This window comes from Manis javanica, chromosome 13 (genome assembly GCF_040802235.1).
Source record: "Manis javanica isolate MJ-LG chromosome 13, MJ_LKY, whole genome shotgun sequence".
Lineage (NCBI taxonomy): Eukaryota > Metazoa > Chordata > Mammalia > Pholidota > Manidae > Manis > Manis javanica.
Genome location: NC_133168.1, coordinates 67,284,455 through 67,299,680, shown reverse-complemented (window position 1 = coordinate 67,299,680; position 15,226 = coordinate 67,284,455). Strand labels below are relative to the sequence as shown.

General features: G+C 39.5%; 1 protein-coding gene across 2 annotated transcripts in view; it reads right to left on the bottom strand.

Moving 5' to 3' along the window:
- AKAP12 (A-kinase anchoring protein 12) overlaps positions 1-15,226 on the bottom strand; it is a 92,508-nt gene that overhangs the window by 40,261 nt on the left and 37,021 nt on the right. For both annotated transcript variants that reach the window (XM_073219757.1, XM_073219756.1), the window contains one exon: positions 3,896-4,010. In XM_073219757.1, the coding sequence (XP_073075858.1) occupies positions 3,896-4,010 (115 nt within the window). The remainder of the gene's footprint in view (positions 1-3,895; positions 4,011-15,226) is intronic.

The following is a 15,226-nucleotide window of genomic DNA, read 5'->3' as shown; positions in this document are numbered from 1 at the left end:
AAGGTTCTAATGTGCAAAAGTTTTAAATCTAAAACTGGACCGCAACCAAAATAAAATGTTTTAAAAATCTTCCCTGCTCAAGCATTTAACTCATGAAAAACCATAGTATGGAACAGACTATAGAACAAATGACAGTTTGGGGTTGGGTGGGGAGGGTCTTTCTTTCTTTCTTTTTTTTTTTTACTTGCAGCAGAAGCAGATCTTCCATAAAATGAATGGCAATTGTGCAGCCCCCATGAATGCCAGGAATCGCACAGTGTGACAGAACTTGGCAGAGGCAAAAGGCTGCACTTCTATATAAGCAGTTTCGATATATGATAAACCACCTAAAAAGAATACAGCATAAAGGGACTAAATCCCCAACTGAGAATTACTGTGAACTTTTTTTTTTCCTTATATTTTTTCTCATGCCTGATTCTGGACTCTCTAAGAAATGGAGCCCAGAATTGTACTCTTCAAGTCCAAACACATGTGTGTATACATTTACATACATCTGTCCCTGCTGCACAGTTTAGAAAATATTTAGTAGACAATTCCTTTTTGTTATCATTTTAAAAAGTTTACAAGGGAACAGGATTCCACTTTCATTATACGAAGAGGATCAGGTTCCGAAGCACCAGTATTTCTGGTTTCAGGAAGAGAGCAAGCAAGTCGAGGTAGAAAATATTTTCACTTCTGGCTTTGTCTAAATATTGCCTGCCACTCTAAAATTTAAAAAAAACACCCCGCACGCATGATCCTTGTTCATAGTTTTCTCGCATCGACTGACCCATCTACAGCAGGACAAAATTCCACTGCTGACCAGTCCTCCCAGGAACGAGGATGGGTTGGATCTGTTCTTGGCAATTGGACAGAAAAAGAAACCAAGGCCCCCCAAATCCTACAATTAATGTTCCATACCAAACTGTGCTTTTGTTTACATTACAGGAAGCCTTCCACGTAGAATCAATTTCTGTGTATAACCATTGGCTATCACTGATGTCAAAAGGAAAGCATGAGAAAAATATTTAATACTTGTAACATAAAGACTCTGGATTCACACTGCCAGGCAGACAAAATGGGGGAAGAAAAAACACAGAAGCACAGCAAGCAGCCTCAGAGACCCTCATAAACCAAAAGAAGTAACAGTTCTGCCTAAAACAATACAATCTCATCCTACAGGCAGGGCCTGAGGAAATGCCTCTGCAGGTGGCCTCTGGGCCACACAAGGTCCTTTCCTAGGCGACAAGGCCTCTTCAGGACCTCCTGAAGGCCAAAGTACATTAATTATCTTCCTGCAAGAGGCGTTTGATATTTGCTTAGATCCCCCAAGGCCATGGTCGGAAGCCAGGGTCAGCTCAGGTAAACAACAGAATAATCACAGAGTGGAGACAGAAATACTGCCTATAAAAATCAGTGTTTACCCACATGGAAATGGAAAGAAATCACGTCTAGACTAAAGGAAGATAGCCTGGAGACCTGACGTAAAGTGCCACGGATTAAGGATTTTCATGCCATCCGGGATTATTTGGAAACATGGGTTGCTGCTGCCTGTCTGTGCTGCTCCTCACCTTCTTCTATTGATCAGATCATATGCATCAGATAAGCCCAGGCAGCAGAGCTCGGTGAGCCCACACTGCCTACTAAGTGCTTTCTAAACCCTACTCTGCTTTCAGTGCCCTATTACCTGGCCCATTTTCTCTTCTGGGTCTTCATTCTACTCTTTGCTGCTTCTGGTGGGGGATACGCCTCATACACAAACAGCCTGGCGGTAGAGAGCAGGGGCTTGGGACTCCGTTGACCTGGGTCTGAATCTGAAGTCCGATTATTAGCTACCTTGTCGGGACACTGTGCCAGCTGAAGAACACACGCACTGCTTCAGAATACACACTAAGCTTGTGCTGCCTGATATTATTCTCCTCACTTTGGCTGGTGTCCCTTGTCTCAAAAAACCTAAACCAACCTCCCTCGATGCCCAGATCTCACCCCACCCTCTGACCTCAAATGATCGCCCCGCCAGATCTCTGAGCAGCTCTCATCTCCTGGGAAATTCATTAGATTACCACCTCATTGCCTTCTTAATCTTATTTGTATTTTATGAATGCTTCCATTGACTAGCTTATTGTCTCCCCAGTGGAAAAGCACCATAAGGAGCGGGCCATTTCTTCACATTCTTCACCTTCCCTGAAGCACTGAGCACTGTGGCTCCATCACAGAAGGCTCCAAAACTGTGATGGCTTGATTTGATTCAAAGCTGCCGTAGAAGGGCAAAGCTGGGGCTCTGGAATCGGAGTTAAAGCCATTCCAATTATTTTGATGGAAATTACTTGAAACTTCCACACTAGGTCATGCAAATCCTCCTTCTGTGAGGCTGTATATATTTTTAACTTTATATCATGCCTGCGGTGTTCTATAAAGACCAGTATTCCCACCAACTTCAAAAGCAGATCCCTGCTTGAAGTCGCTCTGCAGGGCACAGAACAAGAGAAACAGGTTCCACATGTTAGAAGCGTCTCATCTATCCGAGGCAAGGGCCAGCCTCCTTTCACTTGTCTTATTCACATTACATGTGAGAGTCAGTTGACTGTATGCCAAATGGTCATTTTATATGTCTTCAATAGTGGTTATTAAATTATTCTTTCATTTATGATTAAACAGAAGGATAAGACAAGAACTCAAGAAGAGAAGAAGGTTCTCCCTCAGCATGTGGCCCTTTATAAGACAACCACTGGGCAAGGTGCTTGACTCTGACCAGAACGTGTGGTTCCCACCACCCCACATGGGCTGACATCAAACCAGGGATAGTGTCATGAAAGATTCACTTTCCCATAACCCTCCTCTCTAGAATCTCTAGGCTCATATGCAACGTCTCTAGGCTCATATGCAACATATCACAGTTTGGGCAAAGAGAGGTGTTCACTTGAAATGTACTCTACCAGAAAAATCTGTTTTGGGGCAGCAGGCTACTCTCTAGAGAGAGAGATACTCTTTTTTTTTTTTTTTTTTTTTTGAGAGGGCATCTCTCATATTTATTGATCAAATGGTTGTTAACAACAATAAAATTCAGTATAGGGGGGTCAACGCTCAATGTACAATCATTAATCCATCTCAAGCCTAATTCTCGTCAGTCTCCAATCTTCTGAAGCATAACGAATAAGTTCTTACATGGTGAACGAATTCTTACATAGTGAATAAATTCTTACATGGTGAACAGTACAAGGGCTTTCATCACAGAAACTTTCGGTTTTGATCATGCAATATGACCTATAAACAATCAGGTCAAATATGAATATTCGTTTGATTTTTGTACTTGATTTATATGTTGATCCCACATTTCTCCTATTATTATTATTATTTTTATTTTTAATAAAATGCTGAAGTGGTAGGTAGATGCAAGATAAAGGTAGAAAACATAGTTTAGTGCTGTAAGAAGGCAAATGTAGATGATCAGATGATCAGGTGTGTGCCTATGGACTAAGTATTAATCCAGGCTAGACAAGGGCAGCAAGACATCCACGGATGCAGAAGATTTCTGAGAGAGAGATACTCTTAAAGCAGCCACAACTCTCCAGTGTTTCCAATAGGGATTCATATTCAGCACCAGACAAGGAGTTGGGACAAGAAAACAACAAAATTAAGTCCCATATGAGGATGCTTAAGAAGGAAATATGACTTCACTTCCTATATCCAAGTACTAATATAACTTCCTATAAGCAGAGGATAAGGGTTACCCAACCAGTCAGATAAATACTTCCTGTTGTAGCTCATCAATTGCTGTTGTCAACATCATCCAACCGCAGGTAGGATAACGGTACATATTCTGCCCAGGCCTGCTTATATTGTTCTCTGAGGACTTGTTGCAAGTGTTGTTCGGCCTCCAGCCCACTTACGCCCAGAGCCTGGAAAGGCAGCTCACCATCTGTGCCAATGACTTCTTCCTCATTGTCATTCAGGGGCTCCTCCTGGAGGCTGAGCTCTCCTTGCTCGGGTAAACCACTGGCGGTGGACAGCTGACCGTTCTTCTGAAGGAGCTATGGGGAAGACAAAACCACGTAAACTTATTTCAACCTTCATAACTAACCAATTTAGAAATAACACTGTATCAAAAATATAAATCAGTTAGAGGAAAATACAGAAAAATTGAGGGTCAATGACAATAAAGATTGAAGTGTTTTATTAGTCTGAATGATCCAGCTTAAAAATGGTACAAGGGGCTATTTCAAGCAGATGTACCTGGGTAAAAATGCACACCATTCCTTCATTCATTCCCTCTTCATTCATTCAATCACCTGAAAACCATACCAGATACAAATATCACCAATCCAGGCCTATTTGAGATGTAACAATGCATAACTTAGGAGTAGTCCCAGCCACCTTGAGCTTACCAACTACTATGGAAGGTAGGCTTTTAAAAACTAATTCTTTTTTTTTTTTCACTTTCAAATAACATTTCCTTGTGATTAGATGCAGGTCATACATATTTGACCTGAATCTACCTAAGTGATAATATGTCTTATCTGGGAAGACAGCAGACATTTAAATAAGTAATTACTAAGCTGCAGCTATGGAAACTTGTGAAGGAGGAAATACATAGAGCAAATGACAATGAACACAGGGCTCTAATCCTGGGTCAAAGGGAGGGCTTCTCTAAGGGGAATACAGGTAACGCTGGGATCTAAATTCCCAGAGAGGCATGTGAGAAAGGGGAAGCAGAGAAGACAGGCAAGTTAGAAGACCCCCACAGTTCTAAGGCCAGTGTATCCAGACACCAGTGAACAAAGAATAGATACATTATGCTTTTATGAGTCATTGTTTTTCCATAAAAAGGTTACTAGAATGGCCATTGACAATTTTGCCCCTAGGATAACTTGTGCAGCTGATGTAATAATCTGTTTCAAACCACAGTAGACAAACAGACATGCCCTTGCACCATTTTTTTTTGTATTTATCTGCTTTTTATTTTTATTTTTACTTTTTTCCTTTTTAAAAATTTTTTCTATTTTGGTATCATTAATCTACAATTACATGAGGAACATTATAATTACTAGACTCCCCCAATCACCAAGTTCCCCCCACATACCCCATTACAGTCACTGTCCATCAGCGTAGCAAGATTGCACCATTTTTTTAAAATCCAAGAATATAGGTACAAAGTTTTAAGCCCAATAAAAATTGCAAAATAACCATTGGGAACCTAAAAATTTCAGTGATTCTTTATAATTCATATACATTTCTCATTTGTATTAAACCAACTTCAACAGGTACTGTTATTTCCATTTTACAGAGGAGGACCCTGAGATTTAAAGGGATCACAGAGGGTGGCGTTGGCTGGCCACAGGTCCCACAGCTCAGAAATGGAGGCAGCGTGACCAAAGCCCAGGACTCACCACCAACTACACTTCAGGGTCTTTCCGTAACACTTCACACTGTTGAAAGACCTGTTACTATGCAGAATGACGAGACACCTTTAGGAGTGTTCCATACCAGCTACTCCAAAGAAGTCTCAAAGCTCAGCACTCCATCTGGCATCATTCCGCGCTGTATGCACTGGCCAAACCACTGACTTTGATCAGATCCTCAAAGAGACAGCAGGTTCAAGACAGTCACCAGAAGCCATGAACTGCGGAAAATAAATGATTTCACCTGGCTGTTCCCTGCTCCCAGCAAACCTGTCCTTCAACTGCATGAGCTCCTCCTGAAATAATAGCCCTGTACTTCAATACTTACACTACAGATGGAATAGTCGGCTTCCAAATGCCCATGTGGAGTCCATTTATTAGACAGAATACTCGGATTACATTTCCACTGAGAGTCTTCTCTTATCAAAATGTGAAAGATGAGAGTTTTAAATGAAACATAAAGACAGAAAGCAGGGGCACAAGGAAGGTCTCCACAATGACCATCAGCAAAAATGTCAGCGCTTCAGAGTATTTTAACTAAAAACTGCTGGTTATTTTCTAGGTTAGATTAGGTTAAAAATGTGAAGAAGAATCAGGGGTGGAAGACAGAAAACCCATCATTGTGGGCTATATGGTAACCCAGTGAATGTTAACCCTAAAAAAGTTTGGCCATGATATGGCCAACTACGTGGGGAGCATGAGGAGTACCTGATCTAATACCTCAATTTCAAGGCAGTGACTTTGGTCAATAGTGCCCCTTGTCTAGGAACCAGAACTCAGAAGCTTTATAGAGTTTAGAGTTCTACAGTTTCCATACTTTTTGAAAGATTTCTCGTAATTCTTTGTGAATTGTCAAATCCAAGGTATCTTTAGCCAGAGCCAAAATGAGTATCTTTCAACATGAAGGATCTATAAGGCACAAGGACAAATTTTCATCTACTCTAAGCAATATTACACATACACAATGAAGTACATAAGCTGAAATAAACTGAATCTTAAAAACTGAGATCACCCATTAGTCCTCCTTATGCCCAAAGTGTGGTAAGAAAATTATGGATTTGTTATTCCTGGTTACCTCGGGGCAACTATCTCTCCTGGCACTCGATGAACTAACTTTGGTGACACACAATTTATGACAGGGACATTACTGAAACTGAGTTTTCAGCCTGTTTTATTATATGCGTAGCTTGGATGCATTAAGTGTACCCAATCTTTAACCCAAGGGGTGGTGGTCTCAAGTGAGCATTCAGAGCCCATTGACACACCAATGCTCCGCACAAAAGCTGGGCCTCATTCCTAGCCTCACTCAGACATTTCCACCATTCTGTGTTTCACTTAGAGATGCCTTTCACAAAATCTCAAGTGTTCTCATAGATGGATAATTCACTTTTTCCCATGCCAAAAAAAGCATTTCTGTTTTCCTTTTCCCTCTTCCCCACCCACTGAAATAATGCATACTATTGTGAAGGGGTTAAGTGCCCCTGAGAGTCATCGATAAGTTAAAGTCGTCTCAAATTATAAGAAACCCAAGCCTAGAGTTTCTTAACATTTAAGCCCTTTCTGTCTTTTCTATGTGTGCTTATATGCACAAAAGCGCTTTTTTAAAAGGAAACAAAAATGAAGAATATGTGCTTTTTTATAATCTGTTTCATACACTATGGGTGTATTTCTTTATCAATAGACATGTATCTGGCTCGTCCTCAGTCATTCTCTCTTCACTGCAACTCAAACGCCTACAGAAGACAAGGATTTAATGCTCAGATGGACCTTGACAGACAGAAGGACACAACTTCGTGACGCAGGGGATGGGAATTTTGGAGCCGGGTGACATGCGGCCCATCCAACTCAGTACTAGCGTTTAAGTTTCCAAACAAAAAAGAAGGCTATTTCTGTTCCATTCTTTCCTCTGAAGCTTCCTCACATAGCTTTACCCTCCGTCCTGTACTTACTTTCACGAATGCAGTTATGTCTGAGATGGGAGCAGGACTTGAAAGACATGCTCTTGCATTTAAACATAGTAAACACCAGAAAACCTATTTTCCCACTGGATTTGTGCTTCAAAAAGCAGGAACGCCTCCTTTGAGCAAATCAAAACCCCAAGTGTTTTCAGGCTTATCATATCCTTCGAGTGGGTCAGCCAGAGTTTATTCCCGTTAAGTATTACCACATTACAACTAAACAAGCTTAAAAAAGAAAAAGAAAAAACTCAGATGCTTCCAGCAACAGTGTTTTCCTCTCATTCCTGTAAGAACAATTGAAACTATCCAAAATGGTAACCAAGGCATTGCAGAAAGATCTACCAGACTTCTCCATTCCCTTCCTTCTCCTTAGGATTGCCCACAACTTGCTTCGAAATCCTTAGCAGAATAGCACTAGAGGTATCAAGTTCTTGAATGAATGTGTGAAGCAATGAACAAAACAGATGCGCTGCTGACAGGCATCAGGATGTTGGGGTACAGGGGATGAACCTGCCTTAGTAACTCTTCCACAGCAGCAATGTTCCAGACTCCATATTCTCACTGGATGACCTGCACATATGGGATCAGCCCCAGGATCCTGCAACCCACATGGTAGAGGAGGCCCCGGCCAGTGCAATTCATCCCAACCTTTGTGGCAAAACGCAAGAACTATAAACTGGCTGCAACCAGGAACGAACCAGAAGTACATCAATACAACACAGATACACATACAGATGATCAGAATGAAAAAGGTTATCTGGAGGAATTTAAAAGCCCACAACAAAACTTGTAAAGACAACTCTAATCTGTTTTTCTTCATTCTAATAGCAAGCATTTTGAAAGCAAACCTTTTAAAATCTCAAACAGAAGAAAAGAGAAATCAGAATATAAATCAGTAAGCAACATCCTTGGAGAGCAATTTGGAAATAGCTATAAACATTTAAAAATGTGCATGCTTCCTAGCTCCACCAAACCATTCTATAGATACTGCTTTATGTCTTATGCAAGCGTGCATACTATGCTGTACAAAACACAATGGTTTTTAAAAGCAAGAACCTTATGTGGACATCAGTAGAGAGGAACAATTAGAAGAGACAGTCATATAATAGCATCAAAAGGAATGAAATCTAAACACACCAATATGGGCAGATGTCCTCGGCTTAAGTGGAAAAGCAAGTTGTCTGATTCCTTTGTGAGTTTAAAACAGAAATAACCCATTTAAAGAGAGGGAGGGAAGAGGGAGGAAAGGGCTCCCCCCAGTGTTTGTTTAAGCATTAAAAAAAAACACTCTGGAATAACATACCAAATCTTTAGCAATTGCTACCTCTGGAATTTTTGTTGTTGTTTGGTTTTATCCTTTGAGAGGAGTTAGGTGAAGACACATGGTTTTCTTCTTTTTATTGAGGTATAACTTTTATTGGGGTATAATTCACTTATGACATTATATTACGAAATGGTTTTCTTCTTATTCACTTTACCATTATAAAGGTGAAAATACACTGAACCCTATAAAATCCACATTCCTAGGCTATAGCATGCTAATAACCTGGATTCCCACCAAGATTCATAAATCTTTTCAGACCATCTAAGCCAACAGACTAAACCGCTCGCATGGAGCTTTAACTCCTCTGTTCGCATCATCTCCAAATATGATCAGTATATTATCGTCCTCAGCCAAGCGGTTATCAGCCAAGCGGTTAATCAAAAATATTGACCAGACAGAGACAAGAATATCACAGTTGTACAGCAGGCTACTAGGGGGTCCCGATATAATGATACATGTTTTATGTACCCATTTCACAAACATGTGATTATTATATATTTGCTAATTTAATCCTCCCCACTAAGGAAGCTACTATCACCACCCCTGCTGTACAGCCCAGGAAGCAGAAGTCAGAGAAGTACGGCAGGCAAAGAACGCAGCCAGGATGTGGTGAAGCTGGAACAGAGGGCAAAAGGTACAGTGCAAATAAATGATCTGCCTCAGGTCTGAGTTCATAAGAGCAGAGTTCCTAACTTAGGAAACAACCGGCAACCCATTTCACAGGATTGGCCCAGGCCAGAAAATACAAGTCTTAGTTGTCATCATGACAATACAAACCAGCCAGGTTATGTCTATGCTTAAAATTTTCTCTCTAATTGAGGAGTTCATTTACAGAACATTAACAGAATTATGGGTCTCAAAAGGTTCCCTTTTGTTTTTAAGAAAATAACCATTTTTATTTCACACTAAGCAGAAGGTTCTGCACAACTCAAATCTAAGTAGAAAGCTTTGTAAAAATCCAAGGCTGAATATGGTATGCTTTAATTAATTAAATGAAATCAATTCAATTCTTACAGTTAAAGTTGCTGCAAAAGACAAGCAAACTCAGTGAGAGGAAGAAAAGCCACAGTAAACCAAAAAATTAACATAAGAAACGATTCTAAATACTAAAATTTGGGGGGTAGCTATAGCATATCTTGTAGGCATTAAAAATGGTACCCACAAAGTATATGTGCTAGTGTGGAGATGTGTTTTATATTGTAGTATTTTTTTAAAAAAGCAAACTAAACAATAATACATAGATACATATATATGCATATATATATATATATATATACACACACACATAATTACTACAAAAGTTTATATATATATATAAAATACCAACCATATTGCCAAGTTGTTAATCTAACAATATATACCAAAGTATCACTGAAGGAACTGTGAATATTTGATATCCTTTATTTTTCTACTTTACTGTGTTCTGCTCTTAATTAACATGATCACTTTTACAACTGAGTGGTATAAAAGCTCTTCTTTTACAAATTATTTTGTTTTCATTGTTTATTTTTATTATGGGCAGGAGACAGCTCAGAAAATTTTGCTTTACAGTGAAGCCCTTTAGTTTTAATTTCCACCAGCCACATAGATTGTCATGGGAAAACAGAATTGCTTTAAGACAGAAACTTAACAGTGAAATCGTATTTCAGGAGACTTTTCATGCAAATTAACTTATATTCCCTCAACCCTGGATGGCATGGGGGGCTCAGAAGCATGTGCAGAAACTGGTGATCTGGAGCAAAATTCAATACTCCATTGTATCAATCAGACACAATGCCTCCTTTTAAATTTCTGATTGTTTTTACTTGAGACTCCTATTTAGTCTAGGTAAAAATTTGTTGAATCAGTTTATTGTTTCCAAAAAACAACTCTATTTCTTTTAAATCTCTGTTTGATTGCTTCTAAGCAATATTTTTTCCTTCTGCTAATTTTGAGTTAAGCCTGTTCTTCTTTTTCAAGTCTCTTGAGATGTAAAGAGGGGCATGAGATGTAAAGATGTAAGATGTAAAGATCTTATACAAAGATGTAAATGCAGGAGAACCACTGGAGTTTTTTCTTTTTTATTTATTTTTTAACCATAAAAGGTATGGGGAAACAGCAGACAGAGCCTAGCACAGCTCCCATAGCCATGGAACCTCACCTCTGAGCTCATTTTCTAATACCATCTCTGTTTTTAAGACAGTTTGAAATTCAAATGCAACAATATTTGGAAAAGTTCTTTCTATCAACTTACAAGCATTCAGAAGCTATTCTATGAATCTTAGTCCACCTGATCAGATTAGGGACATGTTCCACTCAAGCATTTTTCCAGACCTTGTATCACACTAAGGTTACCTTTTAAAAGTTGTCCCATTTTGTGCTGAGGACGGTTTCAAAGGAGGTAGCATTAGACAAGATGACAAGAAATCCAACAAAATGACACACAGCTCTGCAAGGGACCATCTTAGCACACCCGATCACTCTCACGCATGAATGGGGTTGCAACTAAAGACACAGGCTCACTAATGCAGGAAAATGGCCACGGCCTTGGAACTGACTTGATCACGGAAAGGAGAACACAATGGCCAAAGAGGTGCTGTCTTTTCTACCTGGGGTTCCGGGCTGGTTTGAGCCTCGGGTATCAGAGGCAAGTTGTCCTGCTGCAGGAAAGGGACTGTAAATGGCACCGCACGTAACACACCCCCAGAGGTGCATCGTAGGTAGGAATCCCGTGCATCAACGCCACTTCAACAGTTGACCATTTTTAGGCTGATAAAACTCAATAGCCATAGCTCTAAACAGTATATTCATTCTAGTATCAAACCAGTCCAAACAGCCAATACCTGGACACAGGTGAAAATACTTCATTCCCCCTCTCATTTAAACACAGGCAGACAGAGAATTTTCCATTGTATTTTTGCATTTCTAGTAATAGGCTGAAAATAAGGTGGAGGCTAAATGCAGAAACTGATGTCTCCATCAGTAACCCATAGTTAAAAGAATTTTAGATGGGCAACAGCCCTAATTTTTGTGAGCAACTTGGATTGAATGCTTTAATCCCCCACGCCTTCCCTACACAGCCAGCTTTCCAATGAGTTAGCCTTAAGATGCTGTGTGTTAGCATGAAACCGCTCCGACCCATGGACGGTCTACTTCTGAGATACAGAAATACAACTTTATAAAAACATCAGTGTTAAAATAATTTAAAAGTTTTTAAGATTCTAAAAAATTATTGTTAACTCCCTAAGGTTTGTCAATAATGTTATTTCACAAAGTGTGTTATTTATAAATCCTTCAACTTTTAGAGATATATAAAGACAGATCTACAGGTGATATATCTTGTATTTGTTTTAGAGTAAGGAAAAATTTTTAATTAAAATTAGACAAAATAAAATTGGGAAAATGTTGATTACACTTGAGGCTGGGTGATGGGTACATTATTATTGTTAGTATATTATTCTCTACTTTTATTTTTTGAAATTTCCCAGAACTAAAAGGAAAATACATTTTCTTCAGTGACACTTCTCGCAGAATTAAGCTTTTTGGTACAGTCAATAAAATCCGTAGAGTCAAGAACACTTCAATACAGTCAACCAAATTTCAAAATCTTTAAGGTTTAAATGGTAATAATTTTTATCCCTGGGTAATGAACTAATTTCTAACTGCTCAAGGTAGATAGTAAGCAATGCTAAGGCAATCTGAGGCATATATATTACATATATTCTATGAACTTAAAACAAGACTTAAAGCAATCCACAAAAGAAAATTATGAGATCTTTTAACCCACAAAACTTTTCAGAGAGAAAATGCAGCTGCAATTGTTTCTCAAGTTTCAGAGGTATTCCCAAACACTGGGCCAAAAGATCTTCAAACCACATGAAATTGAGACCCAGGTCTGGAATGAGTCTAGTTAACCTCTAAAAATAATAAGTCTTTATCTTTGAGAAATTGACCTGTACAGATCTCTTTTCATCCCAGTTTTCCTCCTGTAAGTCTCCAAGACCAGCATTTTTCAAAGTGGATTCCAAGGAGAATACCAATGGTATACAAATACCAATAATGTACCAGACAGTATCTCACAAGGGTTCTGGGCTCAAATCATCTTGGGAAATGCTTGTCCAGACAAAGTTAAGCAGATTTACTTAGACTTAGGTACTCTTTAATCTGCACTCTGAACCTCTAAGGAGAAAATCATCATAGCATTTTCTAAAATGACGTCCACAAAACCCCTTTTTCAGCCACATCTGTTAACATCCCCCTTAACTAAAGACACCAAGATAAATGCGGTATGTTTTACCACACAGCATTTCAGTCAAATATTCCCCCACTTTAAAAAGTTACAGTTGTTTTTTTAAAAAGTATTAAAACTCCCGGGTTCTCTGGGAAAGTATGTGAAAGAAAACAAAGCTCTCAATCTGGTGAGGTGGGAGATCAACCAGGCTGATTTCAGGCAAGGGGAATTTATAAGATCTCTGCTTGAGATGAGGGAAATAAAAAGTACCACCTACCAACTATAGCCTTTCACAGTGTGAAGATGGCCTACCAGAACCCCATTACGTGCAAGCCTGCCTCACGAGGCAGCTCCCCAACAGCAAGAAGCTTGATGAACACAACTGAGGAAGCGTGTGATACCAGGCCAGGCCTCAGCCACCACCAGCATCCTCCTCTGTGTATAAACTGCACAGGAGTTGCAGGACAGGAGGCATCCCTGGTGGCCTCCGGCCCAAAATGAGCCCCTCCTGGGATGGTGGTCCTAACACTTCTGGTTAAGAATCACTGCTTGACGTCATGGAGTCAGAAAATAACTTGAAGGGTTTAGCTTGAAGAACTGTATTTTCCCCCCAGCTTGCTTTAACCCAAGAAAACAGAATCTTATTTATATTATGTTGCATCAATGATAAAACCCATCTAACACAGACCTTATTCTAGTGAACCATAGATGAACTGGGGGCCCAGGTGGGAGAAAGACTAAGTGACCCAGCAACTCAAAAGGTTCTTTGCCAAGGACAGAGACAAGTCACACTCTGATGTAACTTACTCTCTTCCTAAGCTTCAAAGCAACATTGAAGTTCCATGTTTAGCAGACAAGTAAGTGAGCACCTAACATCTGTTCCTTAGTTACTTGGCTGTGGGCCAAGTGCGATGAGGCTCTACAAGACCTTGTCCAGTTAGACACCTCAGGATACAGACCCCTAAAGCCTGTATTCTAGTATCATGACATATATCATGAATGTCTAAGACAAGTAAATTTTCCCCTTTCTGAATTGTTGCAAATGTATGGGGCAAATCAACTGCCATCTTGTCTTCATACGCCTCCAGATCCCCAAAACAAAGCAAGCAAAATATTACCGTGAAGAGCATAATGAAAATGAGCAGCCTGAAAAGTAAGACTGCTGTTCTGAAACATTTCTGACCAATTCTTATGTCTAGTTCTGCCAGTCCCCGCACAGCAAGTTCACAGTTGGTTCATTCGTGGTAGATGTAGAAGTCAAGATCCCAATTCACCACCTCGTATTCATGTAATTACTCTCCTGGTAAGTGGCTGCTTCTCTCAAAGGGATCTGCATTTGGTAGTAGAGTAACTACATCACATTCTTGCTTAGGAATTTAATAACATAAAGTGTTTTGAAATCTACTGCAGGCCATAGAAAGGTAAACAGTTTCTGAGCCTGACAGATACACAATTTTGACAAAGGAAGAAACAGCAGCATCTCAAAGTTTTGATTTTAAGGTTCAAAAACTTTTAGATGCTCATATTACTTCTTCTAATCAAAACTGTCCCTAAAAAATGAGCAACAGAAACTTCATCATGGAGGGAGTCAGTTATGAAAAATAGTGCCCAAACCACTCACAATAACCAGTCTGTTGCAAGTTCCTTTCCCATCCTGGTAAATTTGTTTATTTGTCTGTTTGCACAAATTGCCACCTCTTGCAGGTTCTATGTAACGTTGATGACTACAATATAGGGAGTTGGAAACAGAAACAGACCCCAAACTTTACCCCAAACAGGAAACATCATTTAATTAGGAAGATAACTTGAGATCACCATCAAAGTTAAATGGCATAATCAATATGCAAATTTTGTGGCTATACTGCTTTTGAATGACATTAAAATGGCAGTTGCTGATTTAAAAAAAAAAAAGCCAGTTAGACAGAATTTATCAATCACCCTGTTGCTACTTCAATTCTAAGTCTGTACTCTGTTTGATTGAAAAAGAAAATGAACAATGCAAAATTGCTTGTCTTATTTTTATAGAATAAACTTAATTTGCAAAGATGGCCCATCTAAGATAATGTGATATAACCAAGAGTCACCAATTGCTATCCTGTAATGTTCTACTCCAAATATTTCTAGCATAATAACTGAAAAAGTTAAGCTACAGAATAGAAAAGCAGCAAATTGCTCATCCACAAAGAGCCATGCTGTGTTTGCTAAAGAGCATCTCTTGCTTCCTAGGCTGAATTCTAAACTGCTTTTCGATTGATTAAATGTCTGCTTCACATCTGCTTCTTTCTAAAGTCTGCCAAGCGGGGGTTCCCACTGCCAGAACCTTTCCTGCCTGGAGCTTTTAGGACGGAAGGCACTC